Consider the following 23830-nt stretch of genomic DNA (forward strand, 5'->3'; position numbering starts at 1 on the left):
TGCAGAGGGTGAGGATTTGATCCCTGGTCAGGGAGCTAAGAACTCACATGCCTCACGGCCAACAACCCCAAAACATAAAACAGAAGCAATATTGTAATAAATTTAATAAAGACTTTAAAAATGATCTGCATCAAAAAATTAAAGGAAAAAAAACTATGAGTTTTAATCTGTAAGTACTGCAGTAGAATCAGCCTTGTGGAGCCTAGGTCAGTGTTCTAATCCTGTTCTTGTGAAATAATAATACCTGTTATTTTAAAAATTACTATCTCAATATATGTATTTATTTATAGATTATATATAAATATATTGGTGTACTTGTTGATTAAGACAACCCCAAAAGAGCTTCTAAACATTTATTATTAGGTTTAATGAACTTTTGGAAAACATAAGACTGACTATTGTATGATTTTAGACATTGGTAAAAAGTGAAGATATTTGTCTTCATGGCTCAGGTACATCATTTTAAATAACTTGAGTTATTAACTATTTATCCCCAATAGTTCCATATTATATTTAGGTAACTTAAACCTGTATCAAGAGTAGGAGAAAACCCGAATTACAAATTGTCATGATAACTTGGAGCGTGTTGTGGTGATTGGCTGGTCCTTGTCTTCGCCTCCTATCATGGCTGACAAAGAGCTCCCACCTAGGGACTGAAGTGTCAACACCTCCACATTTGTTTGTTGACATGGTCGTGTGTCAAATATTATCTCCATCCCCTATTTTCTTACAAACTCTTCTCAAGCCTCTCATCCATTTAGTGAGGGTGATTTTAGTTAAAAGGGGTAATAGTCATACAGAGGCTCTACCAAGAGGCCTCTCAGAACTGTGGGGTGCCCGTGAAGCTGAAAGCTGGTGCTGACTCTGGCAGCCACTCTTGTCAAGGGACACAGCTGTCCTGCAGGCTGCTCTGTGCCCTTGGAGCATCCCTGACTGCCTGACCTAGAGGCTGGATGAAGGAGCCAGTGTCATTCTGCAAATGGAATGTTAGAGATGTTGAATTTTTCTCTTTCTAAAATTAAAAAATGAATGAACTCATTTTCTTTTTCATCTTGTCAACTAATTCCTCAAGTAGTGAGTGCATCTCAGTTTGGAGAGCACTGGCTCAGAAAATAAGCTTAACTACTTTGCTAAGCTTCAGGTTCTTTAATTGGGAAGATGGGCATCAGAGGATTAAGTGAGGTAATGCAGGAAAAGTGTCTGGGACATAAACAGTGGTTACTGTACTCTCAGTTCTGATAGCACAGCTTCAATAGATCCTTGTCTAGGTAATTTGAAGAAAGCTGCTTTTTGATCGACCTGGTTCTGATTGTTATGATGGCTCATTTTAACTGCTGGTGTGAGCATACGATACAAGAAAATTGGAGTGTTTCTGCCTTTGTATTTGTCAGGAACCAGGAGAAATCTGAAAAGGTTGCCTTGTTTATGCTCTTACACTTTTCCTTTCTGTTGATAAGTGATGAAAATGGTTCACAGCTCAACTTCAACCTGGGCAGATTTATGACAGCACAGTCAGCCAGCTAATTTTGGAATGAAAAAATAATCTAGGAAAGGAAATTCTGCTTTGAGTTGCTTATGAACTGTCTGGCTTAGCTGATATTACAAGTGGATGAGATGAGGCACACCAGTCTGGGTGGATGGGCTTGTTTCATCTGCAAACACTTTAGGAATTTATCCCCAGTGGATGTATATGCAAAATGTATTTGACAAGGAGCCCATTCACCTACCAGCCTTTTTCTTGGAAAACCTACCGCTGTATATTAAACTTGTAAAAGTCATTTGAGCTTTTTTTGGTATTCTATTGAAGAAATCTTTGCCAAACCCAAGATCACTAAGATTTTCTCCTGTGCTTTCTTATAAAAATATTATGGTTTTAGTTCTTACATTTAGACAAATGATCCATTTCGAGTTCATTTTTATATATGGGTTCCTTACAGAGCTCATTTAACTTTTCCATTCTTTTTTTTTCTTTTTAAAAAATTTATTTATTTTTTAATTGAAGGGTAATTGCTTTACAGAATTTTGTTGTTTTCTGTCAAACATCAACATGAATCAGCCATAGGTGTACATATGTTCCACTCTTTTTTTTTAAAAAAAAATTATTTTTATTTATTTATTTGGCTATGCTGGGTCTTAGTTGCAGCATGCAGGCTCTAGTTCCCTGACCAGGGCTAGAGTCTAGGCCCCCTGCATTGGGAGTATAGAGTCTCAGCCAGTGAACCACCAAAGTCCCTCTTCTATTCTTTTACTGTAATTTCTAAGTTGCTAATTCACCCGCTTGTGATTTCCCCTAATTTTTACTACCCTTGTATTTATTCATTCACCCTTTGTTCATCTGTCTATCCATCCATTTATTCATTCATTCAGATCAAGCTGCAAGTAAAAAAGGCAAAGCACAGGAGATTGAGGTGGGCATGAGGTGAACCCTGAAGAGCAGATGAATTGTTTAATCAGTGTGTGGATAAATTAGTCAATCTCTGGGTTGATTGGCTCTGTTAATTTGCATGGGTACCAGAAGACCTCTCTGCCTCATTTTTTGCCTGCACTTATTACTGTGTGTACAAATCACTGTGGGCTGGGAGAACAGTTGCAAATGGTATTGCTGCCTAAGCGGCCATCTTCTTATCGGTGAGAGGCAGGCATTATCTCTGTAGCATGGGAATGATCATCACCCACATTTTGCACAGCTCAGGCTGGGAGGTTAGCCTCACCTAGTCTTGATGAGAGAGGGGGCACCCGAGAGCCAGACTTGCAGCTGCTGTGGCCCGCAGTCTCTGCGCCTGGGGAAATGGTGCTGGGCTGCGTCTGGGGGCAGGGTGGTGCACCAGGGTTGTCTTCCTTCTGTCATTGTGTGTTTCCCCTCTGAAGCCCCCGCTGGTCCTGAGACCTGTAGGTCACTCTGCTGGTGCCTGACCACGGACCAGCACTTTGTGGCTTCTGTGCTACAGGCCTCGGGTTAACCAAAGTCGGGCTGCTGTGGGTGGCCCTGTTATTTTAAGTATCGGTAGAGGGGAAGCCCCTTTAATAGGACTTCCCTGACTGTCCAGTGCTGCCGGCTTCGGATTTCTCCAACATCCGATCTAAAGTGCTCTTCTTCTTTTTTGGTTCCTGTTCCTTCCAGTGGAGGCCATAGTGGAGTTTGACTACCAGGCCCAGCACGACGATGAGCTGACGATCACCGTGGGTGAGATCATCACCAACATCAGGAAGGAGGATGGAGGCTGGTGGGAGGGACAGATCAATGGCAGGAGAGGTTTGTTCCCTGACAACTTTGTAAGAGTGAGTACAAAGCGAAAACCCCTTTTCCTGTCTCCTATGTGGGTTCTACTGGCCAAAGGTGTGGGGGCACTTGAGGAGGAATTTCCTGGGACCCTCCCAGGGGAGGAGTTGACAGCTTGACATCTCATGTGCTGTTGAGAAGAGCACATAGAGTTTGGCCCTTGATATCGGGGGATACATGTTTTGAATTCACCTTCTTTAAGGCCCAGGATGTTCACTTTCCAAACTGTGTATCACTTAGACAAGCTAGAAAAATGTAAAGTTTGTCCACTTGCTTTACTTGTTTTACTTTTAATTGTGTGTATGCTCTGATAGTTTCAGACTCTTGCCCTTTTCTGTCCCGTCCGAAATGAAGGTGAAACTCAGTTTTGACCACTTAAATCAAGTAGCAAACTAAACGCAGAATTCCAGTTGTGCCACGTTTCCATCTTTACATCATATTGCTGTTTTGATAGGAACAATGTAATTTTCCTTTCCCCCTTTGTGGTCATGAAGCATTGAGTAAAATCTTTTTTTTTTTTTTTTTCCAGTAAGGTTTTGAAAATGATGGCCTTTGCTGAAGGGTTAATTACAAAAAATGTATTGTATAACTCAGTCATGTTGAGAAAGTTCATACCATGCAGTTGTAAATAATAGTTGGAATTAGCTTTAAAAATGGATCACCTGCGGGCTGATCCCAGTGGGAAATACCATGTAGGTCTAAAAAGTCCTTGGACCGTAACCTTCCCGCCCAGTGCCGGGCTAGACAGGCCTGTTCTTGGTAGGGAGGGTGGCGTGCAGGAGTCCCCAGGGCCCCTGCTGTAGTTCCGGTGGCACCAGACCATGCCTGAGACCTGGGGCCATCGGGAGGCAGGTGGTGTGGGGGATGCTGAGCCCAGAGAAGCAGGTGCCCCCATCAAAGAGCCACGTGAGCAACATGGGAGGAGTTGTTGAGGAAGCACAGTGAGGTGCTCCAGGCTTCACCGCCTGGGCCTTCTATCAGTAACCCCCGCCCCCACCCCCCCACCCCAGTGTAGAACAAATGGAAACCCAGGTTCATCTTTGTTCAAGATCTTGCCTCAGAGGATCCTACTAACCTCTCTCGTGCTCTTTCTCCTTGGTGTGCAGAAAGTTGGGGAGAGCTTGGAGGGTTCCAGGCTGATAAGCCTTGCTTGCTCTGAACAGTGTGGGAGGATAGACTTTTTTTCTTGGACTATGGTAGGACCTGGCAGCCCTGTCTCTCCCATTTTAAGATGAGAACAGCTTCACATCTGGGCCCCAGGGGTTGAGTCTATTGATGAGTGAACGAGGGTGAATTCTTTTGCCCTTCCCAGCTAAACCCCAATTTTGGGGCAAGGACCATCCTTAGCATTGAGCCAAATTCTGAGTTGAAAGGGGAACTTTTTTGGATAAAAGAGACAAAGCTTGGCGTGAAGATGGAGGAGGACGGAGTGACAGAGGAGAACCATGGGAAGGAGGGGAGGACCAGGGGAAGGGGGGAGGATCAGGGGAAGGAGGGGAGGACCAGAGGAAGGAGGGGAGGACCAGGGGAAGGAGGGGAGGACCATGAGAAGAAGGGACTCCAGGTCTAGTTTAGAAGATGGGCCCTGTTTTGAGAGCCTTTACTGTGTTCTTTCTTTCTTTCAGTTGCTCAATCATGTCCAACTCTTTGTGACCCTATGAACTGTAGCCCGCCAGGCTTGTCTGTCCATGGGATTCTCCAGACAAAAATACTGGAGTGGGTAGCCATTCCCTTTTCCAGGGGATCTTCCCAACCCAGGGATCAACCTGGGTCTTCTGGGTCATTGTAGGCAATTCTTTACCATCTGAGCTACCAGGGAAGCCCCTTACTGTGTCCTTGGCATATTCCAAACCACTAATCTACAGACTCAGAAACTTTGAACTTAGCCTTTGCTCAGGGATAGTGGGGCATCATAAGTGTTTGTGGAAGCTAGTAGGCACAAGGGCAAGGAGGGCATGCTTGAGAAGAGCCCCAGGGGTGCTGGGGAGCAGGAGCTCGTCACTGAGATCCTGCTCCCCTGCCAGGGCCTCTGTCTGCCCCTCTGCACCTGCTGGGCCTCGGGCCAGGCCAGCATGGCCCATGGGCTCTGTCTCAAGGGGAGGCTTGTGGAAGATGTCTGAGCCAGAGGGGAGGCCAGCGACATCAGGGCTTATCCTGCTGGCTCCCCGCCCCAGGCTGGCCTGTGTTTGGCTGTGTCCCTCTGCAAGATGGTGGCTGCTCCCACCAAATCATTTTTCTACATTCCTTTCCCTGCATCATCTCAGCAGACCTGGGGCTCCTTTGTTTCTAGCCCTCAGCTCCTGCCTTGGAGTGTCTCTCTCCTTCACCTACTTTGTAAAAGTCTCTTTATGCCTCCCATCACAGATTACCTAATCCGAGTGTGCCATCTGTTTTTCCCTCCCTCCTGAGCCTGGCCACCTCGTCAGGGCCCTCTGAGGATTCATGGAGACCATGCGCCAAAGTCACTTAGCATGTGGCCGGCCACCTACCAACACCTACTGCTGTCCCTGCTGCTGGTGGAGGAAGGGACTGTCTCCCCTGGCCTTGGCCTGAAAGCCCCTGCCCTTGCCTGACACTTGTCTCACCTTAGCTTGAGCACCTCCAGGGAGGGGAAGCCGCATGCTTGGGAGGCGCTTGGTCCACCTTTGCCGGAGAGGATGTGGCAGGAGCGGCTGGGGCCGCACCACTTGTGGCTGTTACATTTGGCAGAAAAAGAAACTTCGCTTCTTTCAGATGGCTGATTCTATTTTCAAGTCTTCACCCACTGGGAATGTTTTAGGCCTATTATTGAAAATCCAGTGGGTGGATGCAGCAGAGCTGAACAATAAAGAACACTGCCATAGAGAGTTCTGGAAGCTGAAAATACATCTTTAGGTAGTAATAATCATATTGGCATAAGTTCAAAGTTTTGAAAGTAGGTTTACACATGCCTTATTTAGCTTAAGAATCATTTTTTCCCACAGAGAATTGAGTAATCTTGTGGTATCCCGTTGTTTAGTTGTGTGCCTTATGCCAGTGTGACCATCATTGGAGAGCTTATCTTAAGCGTTTTCTTGATTCATTTATCAGATCCTTAATCAGTGTCCCAGTTGAACCTGCTCCCCTAAAGTGTGGGGATTCAGTATCCACCCTCAACTCTGTATTGTCTCAATTTCTTCAAGGAAAAATACCCGGCAGTCTGCCCACTCCAGCATTAAGAAGATGCCTGGTTTGCAATGATAAAATCAAAAACAAAACAAAACACAAAGTTATCTGGGCTTCCCCAGCTCTTGGGCTATTTCTTGGTGCCCATCAGTGTACCCAACCAGGCCCCATGGCCTTTTGGGTTTGTTCCTCTTTTGCTTTTATTTAGTTAGTTCTTATTTAGTTGATTTACTCTGCGTGTGGAAGAAGAATCTTTTAGAATCCCTCTTCCCTTTCTTCTCCCCACCTCTCTCCTCACCCACTTCTTTCAGAGTACATTTTTCTTGATCCCTTCTCTTTAAAAAAATTTTATTCATTTTTCAAGATGCAGTTTACATAGACTAAAATGCTGTCCTAATTGTACAGTTTGATTTTTTTTATATAAGTGCATGGCTCTGTAACCATCATCCAGATGACTTTTATTTCTATCTCTCTAGAAAGTTCCATCATGCCATTTCCCAGTCATTCCTCTTCTCATAAGTAATCTGTCATCATAGATTAGTTTTGCCTATACTTGAATTTCATGTAAATAGAGTCATGCAGTATGTACTCTTGTATATATGGCTACTTTCACACAACAAAATCAGCTGTTCTTGCTGTATGGTATCCCATTTTATGAGTATGCTGTAATTTGTTTATCCATTCTCTTATACATGCACATTGGGTTGTTTCCAGTTTGAGTGTTTTGTGGAGACAGGCACTCATTTCTCTTATGTATATACATGTAGGAGTGGAATTGCTGCCCTCCCTCACTTTCAACATATTTGTTTTTCTGTTTAAATCTGTGGCCTCTATGAAGGGGGGATCTGGGGCCTCATTTGTGCCTGAGTCTGGTGGTCTTCATGTAGTTGACCTTTGAGTTTGACTGCTGAAGGGTCCTTAAGCACAGAGCTCAATCTCCCAGGGACGATTTGATTGTTGGGTCCATGAACTATCAAAGACTCCTTCTTAGATTGTCAAAAACATGCCAGTAGAGAGCATGTGTCAAACTTTTATTGAACTCATTTAACGAAAGAACTAGCAGAATAACAAAACTGACTCTGTGAGGATGTGGGGAACTGATGAAAAAGTCCATGAGAAAAGGAATATTCAAAGAAAATCAAAGCAAAAACAACATTATAAATCAACTATACTTCAATAAAGTTAAAAAAAGAAGATCAAAATGGGTTCATGCGTTTTTTGTTGTTCAGTCACACAGTTGTATCTGACTCCTGTGACCCTATGGACTGGAGCCTGTCAAGCTCCTCTGCCCATGGCATTTCACGGGCAAGAATACTGGAGTAGGTTGCCAAGTCCTCTGCCAGGGGATCTTCCTGACCCAAGGATCGAATCCATGACTTCTGCATTGGGAGGCTTCTTTATTGCTGAGCCACCAGGGAAGCCCATGTCTTAGAGGACAATAAAATCTTTTTCTGTTTGTTTGTTTTAACGTTTTTATTTTGTATTGGGGTATAGCCAATTAACAATGTTGTGATGGTTTCAGGTGAACAGTGAAGGGACTCAGCCGTACATACACATGTGTCCATTCTTCCCCAAACTCCCCTTCCATCCAGGCTGCCACATAACATTGGGCATAGTTCCATATGCTATACAGTAGGTCCTTGCTGGTTATACATGTTAAATAGAGCAGTGTATACCTGAAGAGAACAATAAAATCTTAACCTCTGGGGTTATCATCTCTATCAGAAAAGAAAAAAAGAAAATGGCATATCTTACAGTTTTTCTATGTTACCCCAGGAATTTTATAGAATTGTAAAGTACCCTAATAAAGTGTGACTTAAATTAGGATATATTTTCAGAGAGAAAAAGATAACCCCTTCGGCAGGGTCACACTTATTAGAAAATACATCAGCATGACATTAAAAGTTCACACAATGATCATTTTTGGTTTCATTTCCAAGTTTTGGGTATTTTGTCTTCACAGACCAAAATAGACTGTAATATGAGATATAATAGTAGGAGACACGGATGAAATCCTCATAGTTATTTATTTTTTAAAAATACGGCTGCTCTCCTGAGACCTGAAATGGGAGAGAAATATAGCTACCCATGAGAGGCAGATGTGGGCTCTTTCGTAGGGTTCATTTCCCCCATGTTGGATTTACTGACCAGTGTCCCCCTTTTTGGAACCTTACATCAGAGCCAGACAACAGTGGATTTGAGTCCAGCAAAAATCTTCTTAGCAGCCTTTTCCTGAATTCTCCTGACATGTATCCACAGACAGACATTTTTTCACAACTGGCCAAAGGACTCTCAAAAGGCAGAGGCCTTGAACCCATGGCTTGGGTCGCCAAGCAGGGTTGGCTTGTTTTAGGGGGTGACCTTAGGTGAAGGGCAGTGGGACCCAGGCTCTCAAGTAGAAAGCAGGAAGCTGCAGCAGGGGTTAAAAGAACGTGATTGTTGATCTTTAAGTCACTGTGTGTGTGTGTGTGTGTGTGAGGAAGTGTGCACTCTCCCTGCCTGTCGGTGGATGTGTGAGCTAGAAGCACACGCTGCCGCAGCCGCAGGCCCCCCTGTCGAAGGCTGAGGTGTGTTTACTTGTAGCTGTAGGTCTTATGCTGAGTGTAACAGTTTTCAGCTTGGTTTCCCGTTGCCCCAGCTTTCATCTGCTAGGTGTTTCCTCTCTCTCTGGTGTATCCAGAGTCTTTTTTGTACTTGGGTGAAGTGGTTGGTGAACATGGTTATTATTTTTTTTTTCATCGATGAGGTGGAAGGTGAGGCTTTTGCATGTTTGCACCAGTCTGAGGCAAAGCTCATATTTACTCTGCTTGTCTTGATTTCAGAAAACACACACATTTACTTCAACAAGTGGCATAAAGGAGAGATTTCCAAGTTGCTATTCTATATCAGAAACCCTGAAGTAGATCTCTTTGATCACATTTTTCTTTTTCACCCCAAGGGCCATTGATTTTGTGAGGTCTCTAGAATATTGTCTTCAAGGTACTCACCTCTCTTAGAAAGGTGGCAGGAATTTTCCAGGTGTGTTTCCTAGCGTGCACAGCCTCCTCTTGCTCACAGTGCATCATGGTGATGTCCTTGGGTGTGGGCAATCTGCCATACTCCTCAAGGACCCTTTACTGGCAATATGCAATGGGCCGGGACCAGAGACTGTGAGCACAAAGGAGACACGTGAAATGAAACAATGTATTACTAGGAAGCTTCTTCCTCAGGAGGACAGTGTTAGCTCCTGTTACCTGGCCTTTGGTCATTCTGTACTCCGGAGAGCATATGTTAGACATTGTTCTGAAAAGATGGGCCTGATTAAAATGCCACTTGAGAAGGTTTTGACTAGACTCATCAGGCGGCTCTGTTGCAACATGCTAAATGAACCTACAGTTATCTTTTGGCCCTGATTGCTGGGTTACTTTATGGAATAATGATGACTGTCTTCTCTTTCAGGCTCGCTGGCTGCCTAGGTCTGTGTATATAATCTTGCCCATGTCTATCTGCATGCAAGGACTAAAATTTGTTGAACACTTACACCAAGCAGGAAGGAGGCTAAGCCCTTTACATACTTTTTTTAAATTTTAATTATTTTAAATTATGAAAGTATGTTGAAACATTTACAGGAGATTTGGAAAACACAGAACAGGGTTACATATAGTTCTACTATATATTGCAATTATTTTTTTAGGTAGATGAATGAAGATTTTCAGTTGGAGTTTCAATATCAAACTCTTAAAAATTAACAGAATGAATATACAGAGAAGTAGGATATAGTAGGCAATGGCACCCCACTCCAGTACTCTTGCCTGGAAAATCCCATGGATGGAGGAGCCTGGTAGGCTGCAGTCCATGGGGTCGCTAAGAGTCCGACACGACTGAGCGACTTCACTTTCACTTTTCACTTTCCTGCCTTGGAGAAGAAAATGGCAACTCACTCCAGTGTTCTTGCCTGGAGAATCCCAGGGATGGGGGAGCCTGATGGGCTGCCATCTATGGGGTCGCACAGAGTTGGACATGACTGAAGTGACTTAGCAGCAGCAGCAGCAGAATATAGTAGACCTGAAAAGCAATCTGAACCAATTTAACATAATTAAGATTTATACAATTTTCACACAATAGTAGGATACAAATTCTATTTAAGTTCCCATAGACTGTAAACTAGGAGACATTGAACATATCCAAAGACATAGAACAAGGTACAAAAATGTAATGGTCTAAAGGTATTGAAATCATACAAAGACTGTTCTCTTACCACTGTCGAATTATGTTAGAAATCAATATCGAAAGATATTTTCAAATGCACTGTGACATTTACCAAGAGAGATCTTTGACTTAGCCATTGAAAGCCTCAGTAAAATTAAAAGACTGAAAAAACAAAGAGGATGATTGCAGAGAAGCAAGCCTTTAAATGAGAAATTAGTATCAAAGTGAGAAATTAATATTAAAGATACTTTAAACAAAATCCCAGCCCTTTACATGCTTTATATATCATTAAATTCTTAACACCTCCCTATGACATAGGTACCAGTTTTTTTTTAATCATGCCCATTTTTTAGAAGAGATAACTGAGGCATCTTAAGGTTAAAAGAGTTCCAAGCTAGTGAGGAATAGAGAACTTTGGAACCTGAACTCAGGCAGGCAGCCTTATCTGGGTGTCCGAGTTATCCTGGTGGCATTAAACCCCTCACCATTATTAGCCACTGCATCCTGCCTTCCCCAAGTGTCCAGGGAAGTGCACATTTGTACCACTCTGAGAGAAACCTCTCAGTTACTCTGCCATTCTTGAGTTAAAAAAATTACAAAGTTACTTTACAACAAGTGACATCAAGTAGAGATTTCCAGGTTGCTATTCTATATTCAGAATTGTGGCTGTGAACTTGCTTTCTGCATTTTAAATGATTCTCTTAAGAAATCAGCTACTTCAGCTCAAAAGAACAACCTTTGCCTGGATTTCTGGGCTGGTATTCTCTTTTCCTATGAATTCTGAAAGTAAGGCAATTCAGGAAAATATTTCATTTTACTCATTTGTAAAGAAGCTTGTTATTTTGCAGTGTTCAGGATATGCTGTTCAGAAGGAGCTTTGTGGTCTTTTCTAAGAATGGTAAATAACCCAGATGTGTGACTGTCTAGTTGTTCCCCATCCATGGAGGCCTTGCACACAACCAGTTCCAACTCAGATTTTTCTTGAAACTTTCAACATGTAGTTTTCTTTTATAGAACAAAATCTTAAAACTGACAACTGGAGCCTGTTAGATGCTGTTACGAGAAATGGTACTCCAGGAAGGGTCTGGAGTAATTGAAGACAAATGTGTTACCAGTAAAAGCCACACCAGTTGGCACATTCCTCAGCCTTTGTCACTGTTGCAGCACAGGAAGTGTGTGTGTGAAGCGATGTCTTGTGACTCAGGGAGAGCAGTCCCCTGACCCAGTTGATCTTGGTGATTATGTATAATGGAGTCTTATTTTCTTAATGACAGGATTATCGAATTTGAGGTTGGAAAGGGACTTTGAAATCATGTATTTCAACCCCTAGCTTTCTAACCGATCAGAACCTAAACCATGTTAGATATTGCTGTGGTCATTACCGGACACTTAAACTTGGGAACTGGGGGGGTCCCATACAGGACTGTAAACCAGTCAGTCTCCAGTCTGGCACTGCTCCGGGCACACTGTATCGTCAGGAGTTTGGAGCGGGCCGCAGTTGGTATAGGAGCCTTGGAATATTTTTTAAAGTTCAGGTGATTTGCTGCCTGAAAAAGCCTGGGCACTCCTTTTGTACAGTGGAACTGATTGTATCGTTCTCTTCAGTATCTTTTCTCAAGCCCATGGCTTGGTAGCCTGTGAGCTGAAGTTCTACATTTGAAAATACTGTTATTTCTAAAGTACCTTTATGAATACATAAAGAAACATAATCATGCTGGAAATTGTTTTTTTTAAAAAGTGTACTACAAATACAAAAACAACATAGAAATATGCAAACAATGCTCTGTGTGAGCCCATTAGAATTAATACGTTCTAATTGCAAGAACTCTGGACTACTGAACCCTGAAGTAAACACTGTCTTCTACCCAGTGGTAGTAAGGTGGGCAGAATTTCTAGGAATGATCCCCAAATTCCACTCTGGAATCTCCAGAACCCATGAATGTGATGAGCTGTCATCTCAGTAGCGAAAGACAGGGAAGTCTGGTGTACTGCAGTTCATGGGGTCACAAAGGCTCGGGCACGACTTAGCGACTGAACAACAACAATCGTTCTAGTAGTTGTGTTATGTTATATGGTGCCATTGACTTTCCGAAAGAGAGGGATCCAAGTGGGCCTAACTGTAGCATTTGAGCCATTAGAAGCAGAGAGATTTCTCTGTCAAGTGAAAGAAGAGGCAGAAAGATGGAAAACTTGAGAAGTTGTGACTTTGAAGGTGGAGTGGTCACATGAAAAGGAATATAGGCCACTTTACTGGAGCAGAGAGCAAACCTTGGCTGGCAGCCAGCAAGGAAATGGAGACCTCAGACCCACTGCTGCAAAAAATGGATTCTGCCAACAACCTGAATGAGCTTGGAAGTGGATTGTCCTCCCAAGTCTCTAGATAAGAGTCCAACCTGGTTGGATTCTTGCTATTAGCCTTGTGAGACCCTGAGCAGAGAATCTAATTGAGCTGACCTGGACTTCTGACTTAAGAGAAGTGAGAGGTAATAAATGGAGGTTGTTGAGCCATTAAGTGTGTGGCTTAAAATACAGATAGCAAATTGTTTCTGGGGGCATTTGGCTCCTTCCCTAGTGGCATGTTGTCAGTGGATACCAGATGGAAAGTCTGGACTGTTACCCCTGCCCTGGGCTCAGCAGTGGTAGGTGACACCTCTCACCCTCTCCACTAAATAGTGGGGAGGATCTTGAAGAAGAGAGAGCTAGAGAAAGGGATTCATATAGGAGATCTTGAGCAAAATCCTGACCAATACATACATGAATCTGACTAGAATTAATGTTCCAGAAAGTTTGAAAAAATAAACTACAGTATGAAATGCTACCTAGATATTCAGAGTGACCTCTAGGTAACACAAATGAAGACCAGACTAGCACTGCATGAGCTCTGGATACTTAACTGTCACTAGCATCATATAGCCCACAAATTAGCTCAGGATCTGCATGCTTAATCTAAATAGGGTTAGTGCCTGCTAAATGTAAATAGGATACAGTCTTATAATACCTCAAATGCCTCAGATACAACAAAAAGTGACTTGTCATGCCAAGAACCAGGAAAATTAGAACTTCAATGAAAAAATCAACAGACACCGACACTGGGAAGACTAAAATGTTGGAATTACTTGCCAAAGATTTTGAAGCAGCCATCAGAAAAATGCTTTAATAAACAGTTGCAAACACTCCTGAAACAAATAAAAAATTAGAAAATCTCAGCAAAAAAATAGATATAAAAAAATGAAAATTATAGAACTTAAAAATAAATCACCATATTAAGTGCACTGGATGAGCTTAATAATGGAAATAACAGAGGGAAGAATCAATGAAATTGAAGAGAGATCAATAAAACTTAGGGTACCCTATCTGTCTGTTGTCCAGCCAACAGATGGAAGCTAGTCTTGAAAAAAAAAAAAAAAACAGAGCCTCACAGACCTTTGGTACAACATTAGGTCTAACATTTGTATCATTGGGGTAACAGAAGGAGAAGAGAAGACTATAGAAATAAAAAATATTTGAAGAAATAATGGTTGAAAACTTCCCCAAATTGGGCAAAGGGATAAGCCATTAGAATCAAGAAGCTGAGCAATACTCAAACAGGATAAACTCAAAGAAATCTATCCCAAGACACATCATAACCAAACTTCTAAAAACTTTTGTCTTTAGACAAAAAGCAGTGAGTGAGAAGCAACATATTACCCATAGCGGAAGAATGATTTGAAAGACAGTGGATTTCTAATATGAAATCATAGAGTTCAGAAGGAAGTGCACAGCATTTTCAAGTGCTGAACAAAAAGGACTATTCAAGTTCTACATCTAGTGAAAATATCCTTCAGGAATAAAAAGAAAATAAAAACATTCTCAGATGAAGGAAAAGAAAGAAAATTTGTCATCCTTAAATAAGTTATGGCTAAAGAAAATTCTCTAAACAGAAAAGTAAATGATAATAGGGAGGAGGCCTGGGACTACAGAAAGAGGGAAAAAAACAGAAAACAGTGGATGGGTAAAAACAGGAGTATGTTTAATAGACTGTCTTTATCCTTAATTAACTTTTTAAAGATTTATTAGAGTATAGTTGATTTACAGTGTTGTGTTAGGTATTAGTTTCAGGTGTACAGAAATGTGTCTTATTTATGCTATGCTATGCTAAGTCACTTCAATCATGTCCGACTCTGTGTGACCTCATAGACGGCAGCCCACCAGGCTCCCCCGTCCCTGGGATTCTCCAGGCAAGAACACTGGAGTGGGTTGCCATTTCCTTCTCCAATGCATGAAGTGAAAAGTGAAAGTGAAGTCGCTCAGTCGTGTCCGACTCTTAGCGACCCCATGGACTGCAGCCTACCAGGCTCTTCCATCCATGGGATTTTCCAGGCAAGAGTACTGGAGTGGGGTGCCATTGCCTTCTCTGTCTTATTTATACATACATATGTATGTGTGTGTATGTGTGTGTGTGTGTGTGTGTGTGTGTGTGTATGTATGTGTATCCACTCTTTTTTATATTCTTTCACCATGTAGGCCATTACAGAGTATTTAGTAGAGTTCCCTGTGCTATATAGTAGGTCCTTATTATCTATAAAGTATTGTGTATATGTCAATTGCAATCTCCCGATTTACCCTCTGCTCCCCATATTACCTACCTCCTGGTAACCATAAGTTTTTGTTTTTACATCTGCAGTTCTATTTCTGTTTTGTAGGTAAGTTCATTTGTAGCCTTTTATTTTTCCATGTATAAGTGATATATGATATTTATCTTTCGGTGTCTGACTTACTTCACTCAGTGTGACAATCACTAGGTCTGTCCATGTTGCTGCAAATGCCATTATTTTATTCTTTTTTTATGGCTGAGTATTATTTCATTGTATATATGTCCCACATCTTCTTTATCCATTCCTCTGTCCATGAGCATTTAGATTGCTTACATGTCCTGGCTATTGTAAATAGTGCTACAATGAATGCTGTGTGTGTATATCTTTTTGAAGTATGGTTTTCTCCAAACGTAGAGGAATTAGGCCTCCTGACTTCAGACTTCACTACAAAGCTACCAAAGGTACTGGCCCCAAAACAGAAATATAGATAAATGGAATAGGATAGAAAGCCCAGAGATAAATCCACACACATGTGGCTACCTTATCTTTGCCAAGGAGGCAAGAATATACATTGGAGAAAAGACAGCCTCTTCAACAAGTGGTGCTGGCAAAACTGGACAGCTGTGTGCAAAAGAATGAAATTAGAACACTCCCTAACACTATACACAAAAATAAATTCAAAATGGATCAAAGATCTAAATGTAAGGCCAGACACTATAAAACTCTTAGAGGAAAACATAGAACACTTTTTGACATAAATCACAGCAAGATCTTTTTTGATCCACCTCCTAAAGAGGATAAAAATAAAATAAACAAATGGAATCTAATTAAATTTAAAAGCTTTTGCAAGCAAAAGAACACTTCTCTTGAAATGGGAAAACATTGATACCAGTAGTCATTGATAAGTTCCATATGTATGTTGTAATAGCTAAAAAAAAGCAAACCCAAATCACTAAAAAACTAAAAAGTAATAAAAAAAACTATACAATGATATATACTCAAAAAGTCTATAAATAAATGTACAAGTAACTTACGGGAAGGTAGGAAAAAGGAAAAAGAATGATAAACAGGAAATAAAGAGGAATTTGATGACGAACATAATATCAATAATTATTTAATTGAAAATGGTCTAAATATACCAATTGATAGAGATAACAGAGTGGATAAAAAATGTGACTCAACTGTGTGCTATCATCTACAAGAAACTCACTTCAAATGTATTGATATAGATGCATTAAAAGTAAAAGGATAGAAAAAGATAAACCATGCAGACATTAACTTTGAATAAAGCAGGAACAGCTATATATAATACCAGATAAAGTAGATGAGAGAGTGAAGAAAATTACCTGAGATAGAGACATTACACAATGACAAAAATGTCATTATACCAAGAAAGCATAACAATCTCAAATATTAGTGAACCAAACAACAGAGCTGCAAAGTACATGAAGCAAAAACTGATAGAACTTAAAGGTAAACACATCCACAATAGTAATACTTGGGAGCTACGGCATCTCTCTCAGAATTGAAAGAATTACTAAATTAGATATCAGGAAGGATATAGAAGAACTGAACAGCATTATCAGCCAAGCAGTTCTAATTAGTATTTATAGGACACTTTACTCAAAAACAGCTTAAAACATATCTTTTTCAAGTACTCATGAAACATTCACCAAGTTAGACCATACCCTGGGTCATAAAACTAATCTCAGTGTATTTAAAGGAGTGGAAATAATACAGTGTATGTTCTCTGACCATAATACAATCAAACTAGAAATCAATAACAGATAACAGGAAGATCTCCAAACCCTTCAAAATCACATAACACACTTCTGAATAATTCATGAGCCAAAGAGGAAGTCTCAGAGGAAATTTTAAAAATACATCAAGCTGAATGAAAATGAAAATACTACATATTAAAAAGTTTATGGGACATAGCTAAAGTAGTGCTGAGAGGGAAGTTTGTAGCACTAAATTCTTAATTCAAAATGGAGGAAAGATCTGAAATCAATAATCTAAGCTCCCACCTCAAGAAACTAGAAAAGGACAAGACCCTCCCCCCACTAAAACAAGCAGAATAAAGAAAGTAGTGAAGAGCAGGAATCACTGAACACAGAAAACAACAGAGAAAATCCATGAAAAACCAATTCTTTAAAAAGATCAGCAAAATGGACAAATCTTTAAGATGACTGAAAATTATTTTTTAAAAAAGAAGACACAAATTTCAATATTAGGGAATCAAACAGGGGCTATCCCTACAGATCCTGCAGCTATTTAAAAAATAGTAAGAGAATATGACAAACAGTTCTGTACACATACATTTTGATAATTTAGATGAAATGGACCGTTGCCTTGAATATCACAAACTACCAAAACTGACCCAAGATGACATAGATAGTCTTGGCAGTCCTATAACTGTTGAAGAAATTAATTGATAATTTAAAAGCTTCTAAGAAAGAAATCTTTAGGACTAGAAGGTTTCACTGGAGATTTCCACTAAACAGTTAAAGAACAGGCACCAATTCTACGTAATCTCTTCCAGAAAATAGAAGAGGAGAGAATGCCTTCTTATTCATTTTACGAGGTCATTGCAACTTGATTACCAAAACTAGACAGACAGTACCAAAAACCTACAGACCAGTATCGCTCAAGAGCACAGACACAAAAATCCTCAACAAAGTACTAACAAAACAAACTCAGCAGCATATAAAAAGAATTATGTACTGTGACCAAGTGGGGTTTATTCTAGATATGGAAGTCTTCTTCATTGTTTAAAAATCACTTAATGTAATCTGCCATATCAACAGATTACAGGAGTAAAAAATCAGATAATCATATCAGTTGGTACAGGAAAATCACTTGACAAAATTCAACAAAGATTCATGATGAAAACTCTAAGTAAAGTAGGAATATAGGGGAATTTCCCCAGCTTGATAAGGAGCATCTACAGTTAACATCATACTGAATGGTGAAAGAGTGAATGCTTTCCCCCCTGAGAATAGGAACAAGGCAAAGATCTCTGCTGTCACTAGTCTTATTCAGCACAGTACTGGATATCCTAGTCAGTGCCATTCTGAGAAAAGAAATAAAAGACATACAAATAGGAAAAGAAGAATAAAAACTGTCCCTGTTTGTGGATGACATGATTCTCTGTGTAGGAAATCCCCCAAATCAAAAAATAACTCCTGGAATTAATAAGTAAATTCAGCAAGATCACAGGATACAAGATCAATGCACAAAAATTATCTCTGTGTCCTAGAAATGAACATACGGAAACCCAAATTAAGAGCACAATACCATTTATAATCTATCCTAAAAAATTAAAATACTTAGGTATAAATCTAAGAAAACATGGACATGATGTGTGTGTTGGAAAATCAAAGGAATTAGAATAGGTAAAATAATTTAGAGAAAGAAGAACAAAGTAGAAGGCATCTATTCTATTTTATGACGTACTTTAATAACTAAAGTAATTAAGACTATGCGGAATTGGTGGAGAGATAGATACATAGGTCAATTGAACAGAATAAAGAACCCAGAAATAGACCCACACAGATATGCCCAACTGATCTTTGACAAAGGTACAGAAGCAGTTCAACAAAGGAAAGAGCCTTTTCATCTCATGGTGCTGGATCAGTTGCACAGCCAGAGGCAAAAAATAAACCTCTACCTAAACCTTACACCTTGTAACAATTATCTCAAAATGGATCATAGATCTAAATGTAAAACATAAAACTATAAAAGTTATAGAATTAAACTCAAGAGAAAATCTTTAGGATCTAGGCCTTGGTGAAGAGTTTTTAGACATCACACCAACAGAACATTAAAGATAAAAAAATCAATCAATTAGATTTCTTCAGAGTTAAAAACTTTTGTGAAAAACTCTGTGAAGAGGATGAAAAGACAGGTTACAGACTGAGTGAAAATATTTGCTAACCATATGTCAGACAAAGGACTTATATTTAGAATGAATGAAGAACTCTCAAAATGCAATACTAAGTCCAAAAGTCCAATTAAAAATGGGTAAGAGATGTGAACATACATTTCACTGAAGAGGATATACAGATGGAAAGTAAGCACATGAAAAGGTGTTCAGCATCATTAGCCATTAGAGAAAAGAAAATTAAAAGGACAATGAGACTGTATCTATTGATCTATGTATCACTGATACTAGTACTATTTATCTATTAGAATAAGCATTAGAAGGGCTGCAACAAAAAAAACAGTAGTAATGCCAAATGCTGGCGAGGGTGTACAGAAAGTTCTCTCATACACTGCTGCTGGGACTGTAAAAGGTTTCAGCCAGTCTGGGAAACAGTTTGGAAGTTTCTTATAAAACTGACTTTGCACTTGCCACATGACCCAGTGATTGTACTCTTGGACAGTCATCTCAGATAAATAAAAATTTTATGTCCACACAAAAACCTGTACAAGAATGTTCATGGCAGCACAGCTTTATTTATAATAGTTCTGAATTATAAATAACTTAAATGTCCTTCAATGGATGGATGGTTAAACACAGTCTAGTCCGTTCATATGATGGAATAGTACTCAGCAGTAAAAAGAAATGAATACAGGCAACAACTTGGATGGGTCACAAGAGCATTGTGCTTTGGGAATAAAGCCAGTCTCAAATGTTATATATTGTATGATTATATTACATTGCAAAAAGACAAAATTATAGAGTTGAAGAACAGATGATTAACTGCTAAAGGACAGTGACAGGGTGGGGAGAGGACTGGTAGAACTATGAAATGATAGCACAAGGGGGTTACTTCGTGGAGATGGAACACTTCTGTATCTTGATTGTGATGGTGATTACTCAAATCTGCATGCTGGATCAAACTGTGTAGAGTTATACACTGCTGCTACTGCTGCTAAGTCGTTTCAGTCGTGTCCAACTCTGTGCAACCCCATAGACGACAGCCCACCAGGCTCCTCTGTCCATGGGATTCTCCAGGCAAGAACACTGGAGTGGGTTGCCATTTCCTCCTCCAATGCATGAAAGTGAAAAGTCAAAGTGAAGTCACTCAGTCCTGTCCGACTCTTAGCCACCTCATGGACTGCAGCCTACCAGACTCCTCCATCCATGGGATTTTCCAGGCAAGAGTACTGGAGTGGGGTGCCATTGCCTTCTCCAGAGTTATACACACATACACACAAATCAGTACATGCAAAAACTATGAGAGGTGAATGAGATCTGTAGTGTAGTTATCAGTATTGTACCCACATCAGTTTCTTTGTTTTGATATTGTACTGTAGTCATGTGAGATGCCATCACTGGAGGAAGCTGGGTGGAGGGTTCATGGCACTCTGCACCATTTTGTAAGTTTCTGTGAGTACATAATTCAGTTCATTTCAGTTCTGTCGCTCAGTTGTGTCCAACTCTTTGTGACCCCATGGACTGCAGCACACCAGGCCTCCATCACCAACTCCCGGAGTTTACTTAAACTCATGTCCATTGAGTTGGTGATGCCATCCAACCATCTCATCCTCTGCCATCCCCTTGTCCTCCCACCTTCAATCTTTCCCAGCATCAGGGTCTTTTCAAATGAGTCAGTGCTTTGCATCAGGTGGCCAAGGTGTTGGAGTTTCAGCTTCAGCATCAGTCCTTCCAATGAATATTCAGGACTGATATCCTTTAGGATGGACTGGTTGGATCTCCTTGCAGTCCAAGGGACTCTCAAGAGTCTTCTCCAACACCACAGTTCAAAAGCAACAATTCTTCAGCACTCGGCTTTCTTTATAGTCCAATTCTCACATCCATACATGACTACTGGAAAAACCATAGCCTTGACTAGATGGAACCTCTGTTGGCAAAGTAATGTGTCTGCTTTTTAATATGCTGTCTAGGTTGGTCATAACTTTTCTTCCAAGGAGTAAGCGTCTTTTAATTTCATTGCTGCAGTCACCATCTGCAGTGATTTTTGGAGCCCCCCCCAAAATAAAGTCTGCCACTGTTTCCGTTGTTTCCCCATCTATTTGTGATGAAGTGATGGGACCAGATGCCATGATCTTAGTTTTCTGAATATTGAGCTTTAAGCCAGCTTTTTCACTCTCTTCTTTCACTTTCATCAAGAGGCTCTTTAGTTCTTCTTCGCTTTCTTCCATAAGTGTGGTGTCATCTGCATATCTGAGGTTATTGATATTTCTCCTGGCAATCTTGATTCCAGCTTGTGCTTCTTCCAGCCCAGCATTTCTCATGATGTACTCTGCATATAACTTAAATAAGCAGGGTGCCAATATACAGCCTTGACGTACTCCTTTTCCTATTTGGAACCAGTCTGTTGTTCCATGTCCAGTTCTAACTGTTGCTTCCTGACCTGCATACAGACTTTTCAAGAGACAGGTCAGGTGGTCTGGTATTCCCATCTCTTTCAGAATTTTCCAGTTTATGGTGATCCACACAGTCAAAGGCTTTGCCATAGTCAATAAAGCAGAAATAGATGTTTTTCTGGAACTCTTTTGCTTTTTGATAATCTGACGGCTGTTGACAATTTGATATCTGGTTCTTCTGCCTTTTCTAAAACCAGCTTGAACATCTGGAAGTTCATGGTCCACGTGCTGTTGAAGACTGTCTTGGAGAATTTTGAGTATTACTTTACTAGCGTGTGAGATGAGTACAATTGTGCAGTAGTTTAAGCATTTTTTGGCATTGCCTTTCTTTGGGATTGGAATGAAAATTGACCTTTTCTGGTCCTGTGGCCACTGCTGAGTTTTCCAAATTTGCTGGCATATTAAGTGCAGCACTTTCATAGCATCATGTTTTAGGATTTGAAATAGCTCAACTGGAATTCCATCACCTCCACTAACTTTGTTCATAGTGATGCTTCCTAAGGCCCACTCGACTGCACATTCCAGAATGTCTGGCTCTAGGTGAGTGATCATACCATCGTGATTATCTGGGTCATGAAGATCTTTTTTGTACAGTTCTTCTGTGTATTCTTGCTACCTCTTCTTAATATCTTCTGCTTCTGTTAGGTCCATACCATTTCTGTCCTTTATCGAGCCCATCTTTGCATGAAATGTTCCCTTGGTATCTCTAATTTTCTTGAAGAGATCTCTAGTCTTTCCCATTCTGTTGTTTTCCTCTATTTCTTTGCATTGATTGCTGAGGAAGGCTTTCTCATCTCTCCTTGCTGTTCTTTGGAACTCTACATTCAGAGGCTTATATCTTTCCTTTTCTCCTTTTCTTTTCACTTCTCGTCTATTCACAGCTATTTGTAAGGCCTCCTCAGACAGCCATTTTTCTTTTTTGCATTTATTTTTCTTGGGGATGGTCTTGCTCCCTGTCTCCTGTACAATGTCGTGAACCTCTGTCTATAGTTCATCAGGCACTCTGTCTATCAGATCTAATCCCTTGAATCTATTTCTCACCTCCACTGTATAATCATAAGGGATTTGATTTAGGTCATACCTGAATGGTCTAGTGGTTTTCCGTACTTTCTTCAATTTAAGTCTGAATTTGGCAATAAGGATTTCATGATCAGAGCCACAATCAGCTCCTGGTCTTGTTTTTGCTGACTGTATAGAGCTTCTCCATCTTTGGCTGCAAAGAATATAATCAATCTGATTTCGGTGTTGACCATCTGGTGATGTCCATGTGTAGAGTCTTCTCTTGTGTTGTTGAAAGAGGATGTTTGCTATGACCAGTGTGTTCTCTTGGAAAAACTCTATTAGCCTTTGCCTTGCTTCATTCTGTACCTCAAGGCCAAATTTGCCTTGGAGTACATAATTATTTCAAAATAAAAAGTTAAAAAATAATATTGCCAGTGGGTTTCCCCTTTGGTTGTACATGAGTATCAGCTGGGGAGCTTTATAAAAACCCCATATTCAGACTGTACCCCAGAGCCATCTGCATCTCTGCTTGTGAGTACCAGTATAAGTATATATTAGGATTCTTAACTCTTGTCCTTGTTTTCCACTAAATTAGAAAAATCCAAAAACAAACCAACCCCTTCCCCCCACTTTCCTCAGGCTTAGTTCTCTAGCCTGTCCTGGGTATCGCAGGTCTCTCTCCCAAGGTCAGATTCTCTTATCTGTTGTGTTGTTATGGTCATGGCTGGAATTTAGTGGAGCCCTGCCCACTGTGCAGACACCAGGAGGCATCACTATTTGATGTCTCTGTGGTTGGTCTGGAGAACAATGAGAGAAGCAGACTGGAAAGAAAGAAGAGTGGAGGAAGACAGCGGTGAGGTGGGCCACAGGAGGTCGGGGGCCTTAGAGACAGTGCTGATGAAAGGGCCTGGGTCTAGTTCACTGCCTGGGCCACATCTGCTGGAGCAAACGCATCCCAAGACTGCTTGAACGGCTGCCCTGCTTTTGCCTCACCTTGAGGTTCTACTGACAGTCTTGAAATACAAATCTGATCACACCCTCTTCCCCAGATACTGCGCATACTTGAAATATCCTTCCTTGGCTTTTCCTTGGTTTGAGGCTAGAGATTAAGCTCTTGAACGTGGTCCACCCATGGGCTGCAGCTCCCACCCTTCTTTCCAGCTTTGTCTCTCCATTTTCTGCGAGTCTTTGTGGAGTGATTTTTGTCTCCTAACATTTGTCACTCTTAAAATTTGAAATTTGTTTTTGTGGTTCTTTGACGAATGTCCAGCATCCCTCCTGGACTGAGGGGCTGTGGCCTCTGTGT

The 23830-nt window shown here is 40.8% G+C and overlaps 1 protein-coding gene across 8 annotated transcripts in view; it reads left to right on the plus strand.

The window, feature by feature from the left end:
- The window catches only part of SH3KBP1 (SH3 domain containing kinase binding protein 1), a 331727-nt gene that overhangs the window by 39019 nt on the left and 268878 nt on the right, over positions 1-23830 (plus strand). For 7 of the 8 annotated variants that reach the window (XM_070785423.1, XM_070785428.1, XM_019956031.2 and 4 more), the window contains exon 2: positions 3122-3279. In XM_070785423.1, the coding sequence (XP_070641524.1) occupies positions 3122-3279 (158 nt within the window). The remainder of the gene's footprint in view (positions 1-3121; positions 3280-23830) is intronic. The other variant, XM_070785422.1, reaches the window with a different exon arrangement.

Source organism: Bos indicus, chromosome X, assembly GCF_029378745.1.
Source record: "Bos indicus isolate NIAB-ARS_2022 breed Sahiwal x Tharparkar chromosome X, NIAB-ARS_B.indTharparkar_mat_pri_1.0, whole genome shotgun sequence".
Classification (NCBI taxonomy): domain Eukaryota; kingdom Metazoa; phylum Chordata; class Mammalia; order Artiodactyla; family Bovidae; genus Bos; species Bos indicus.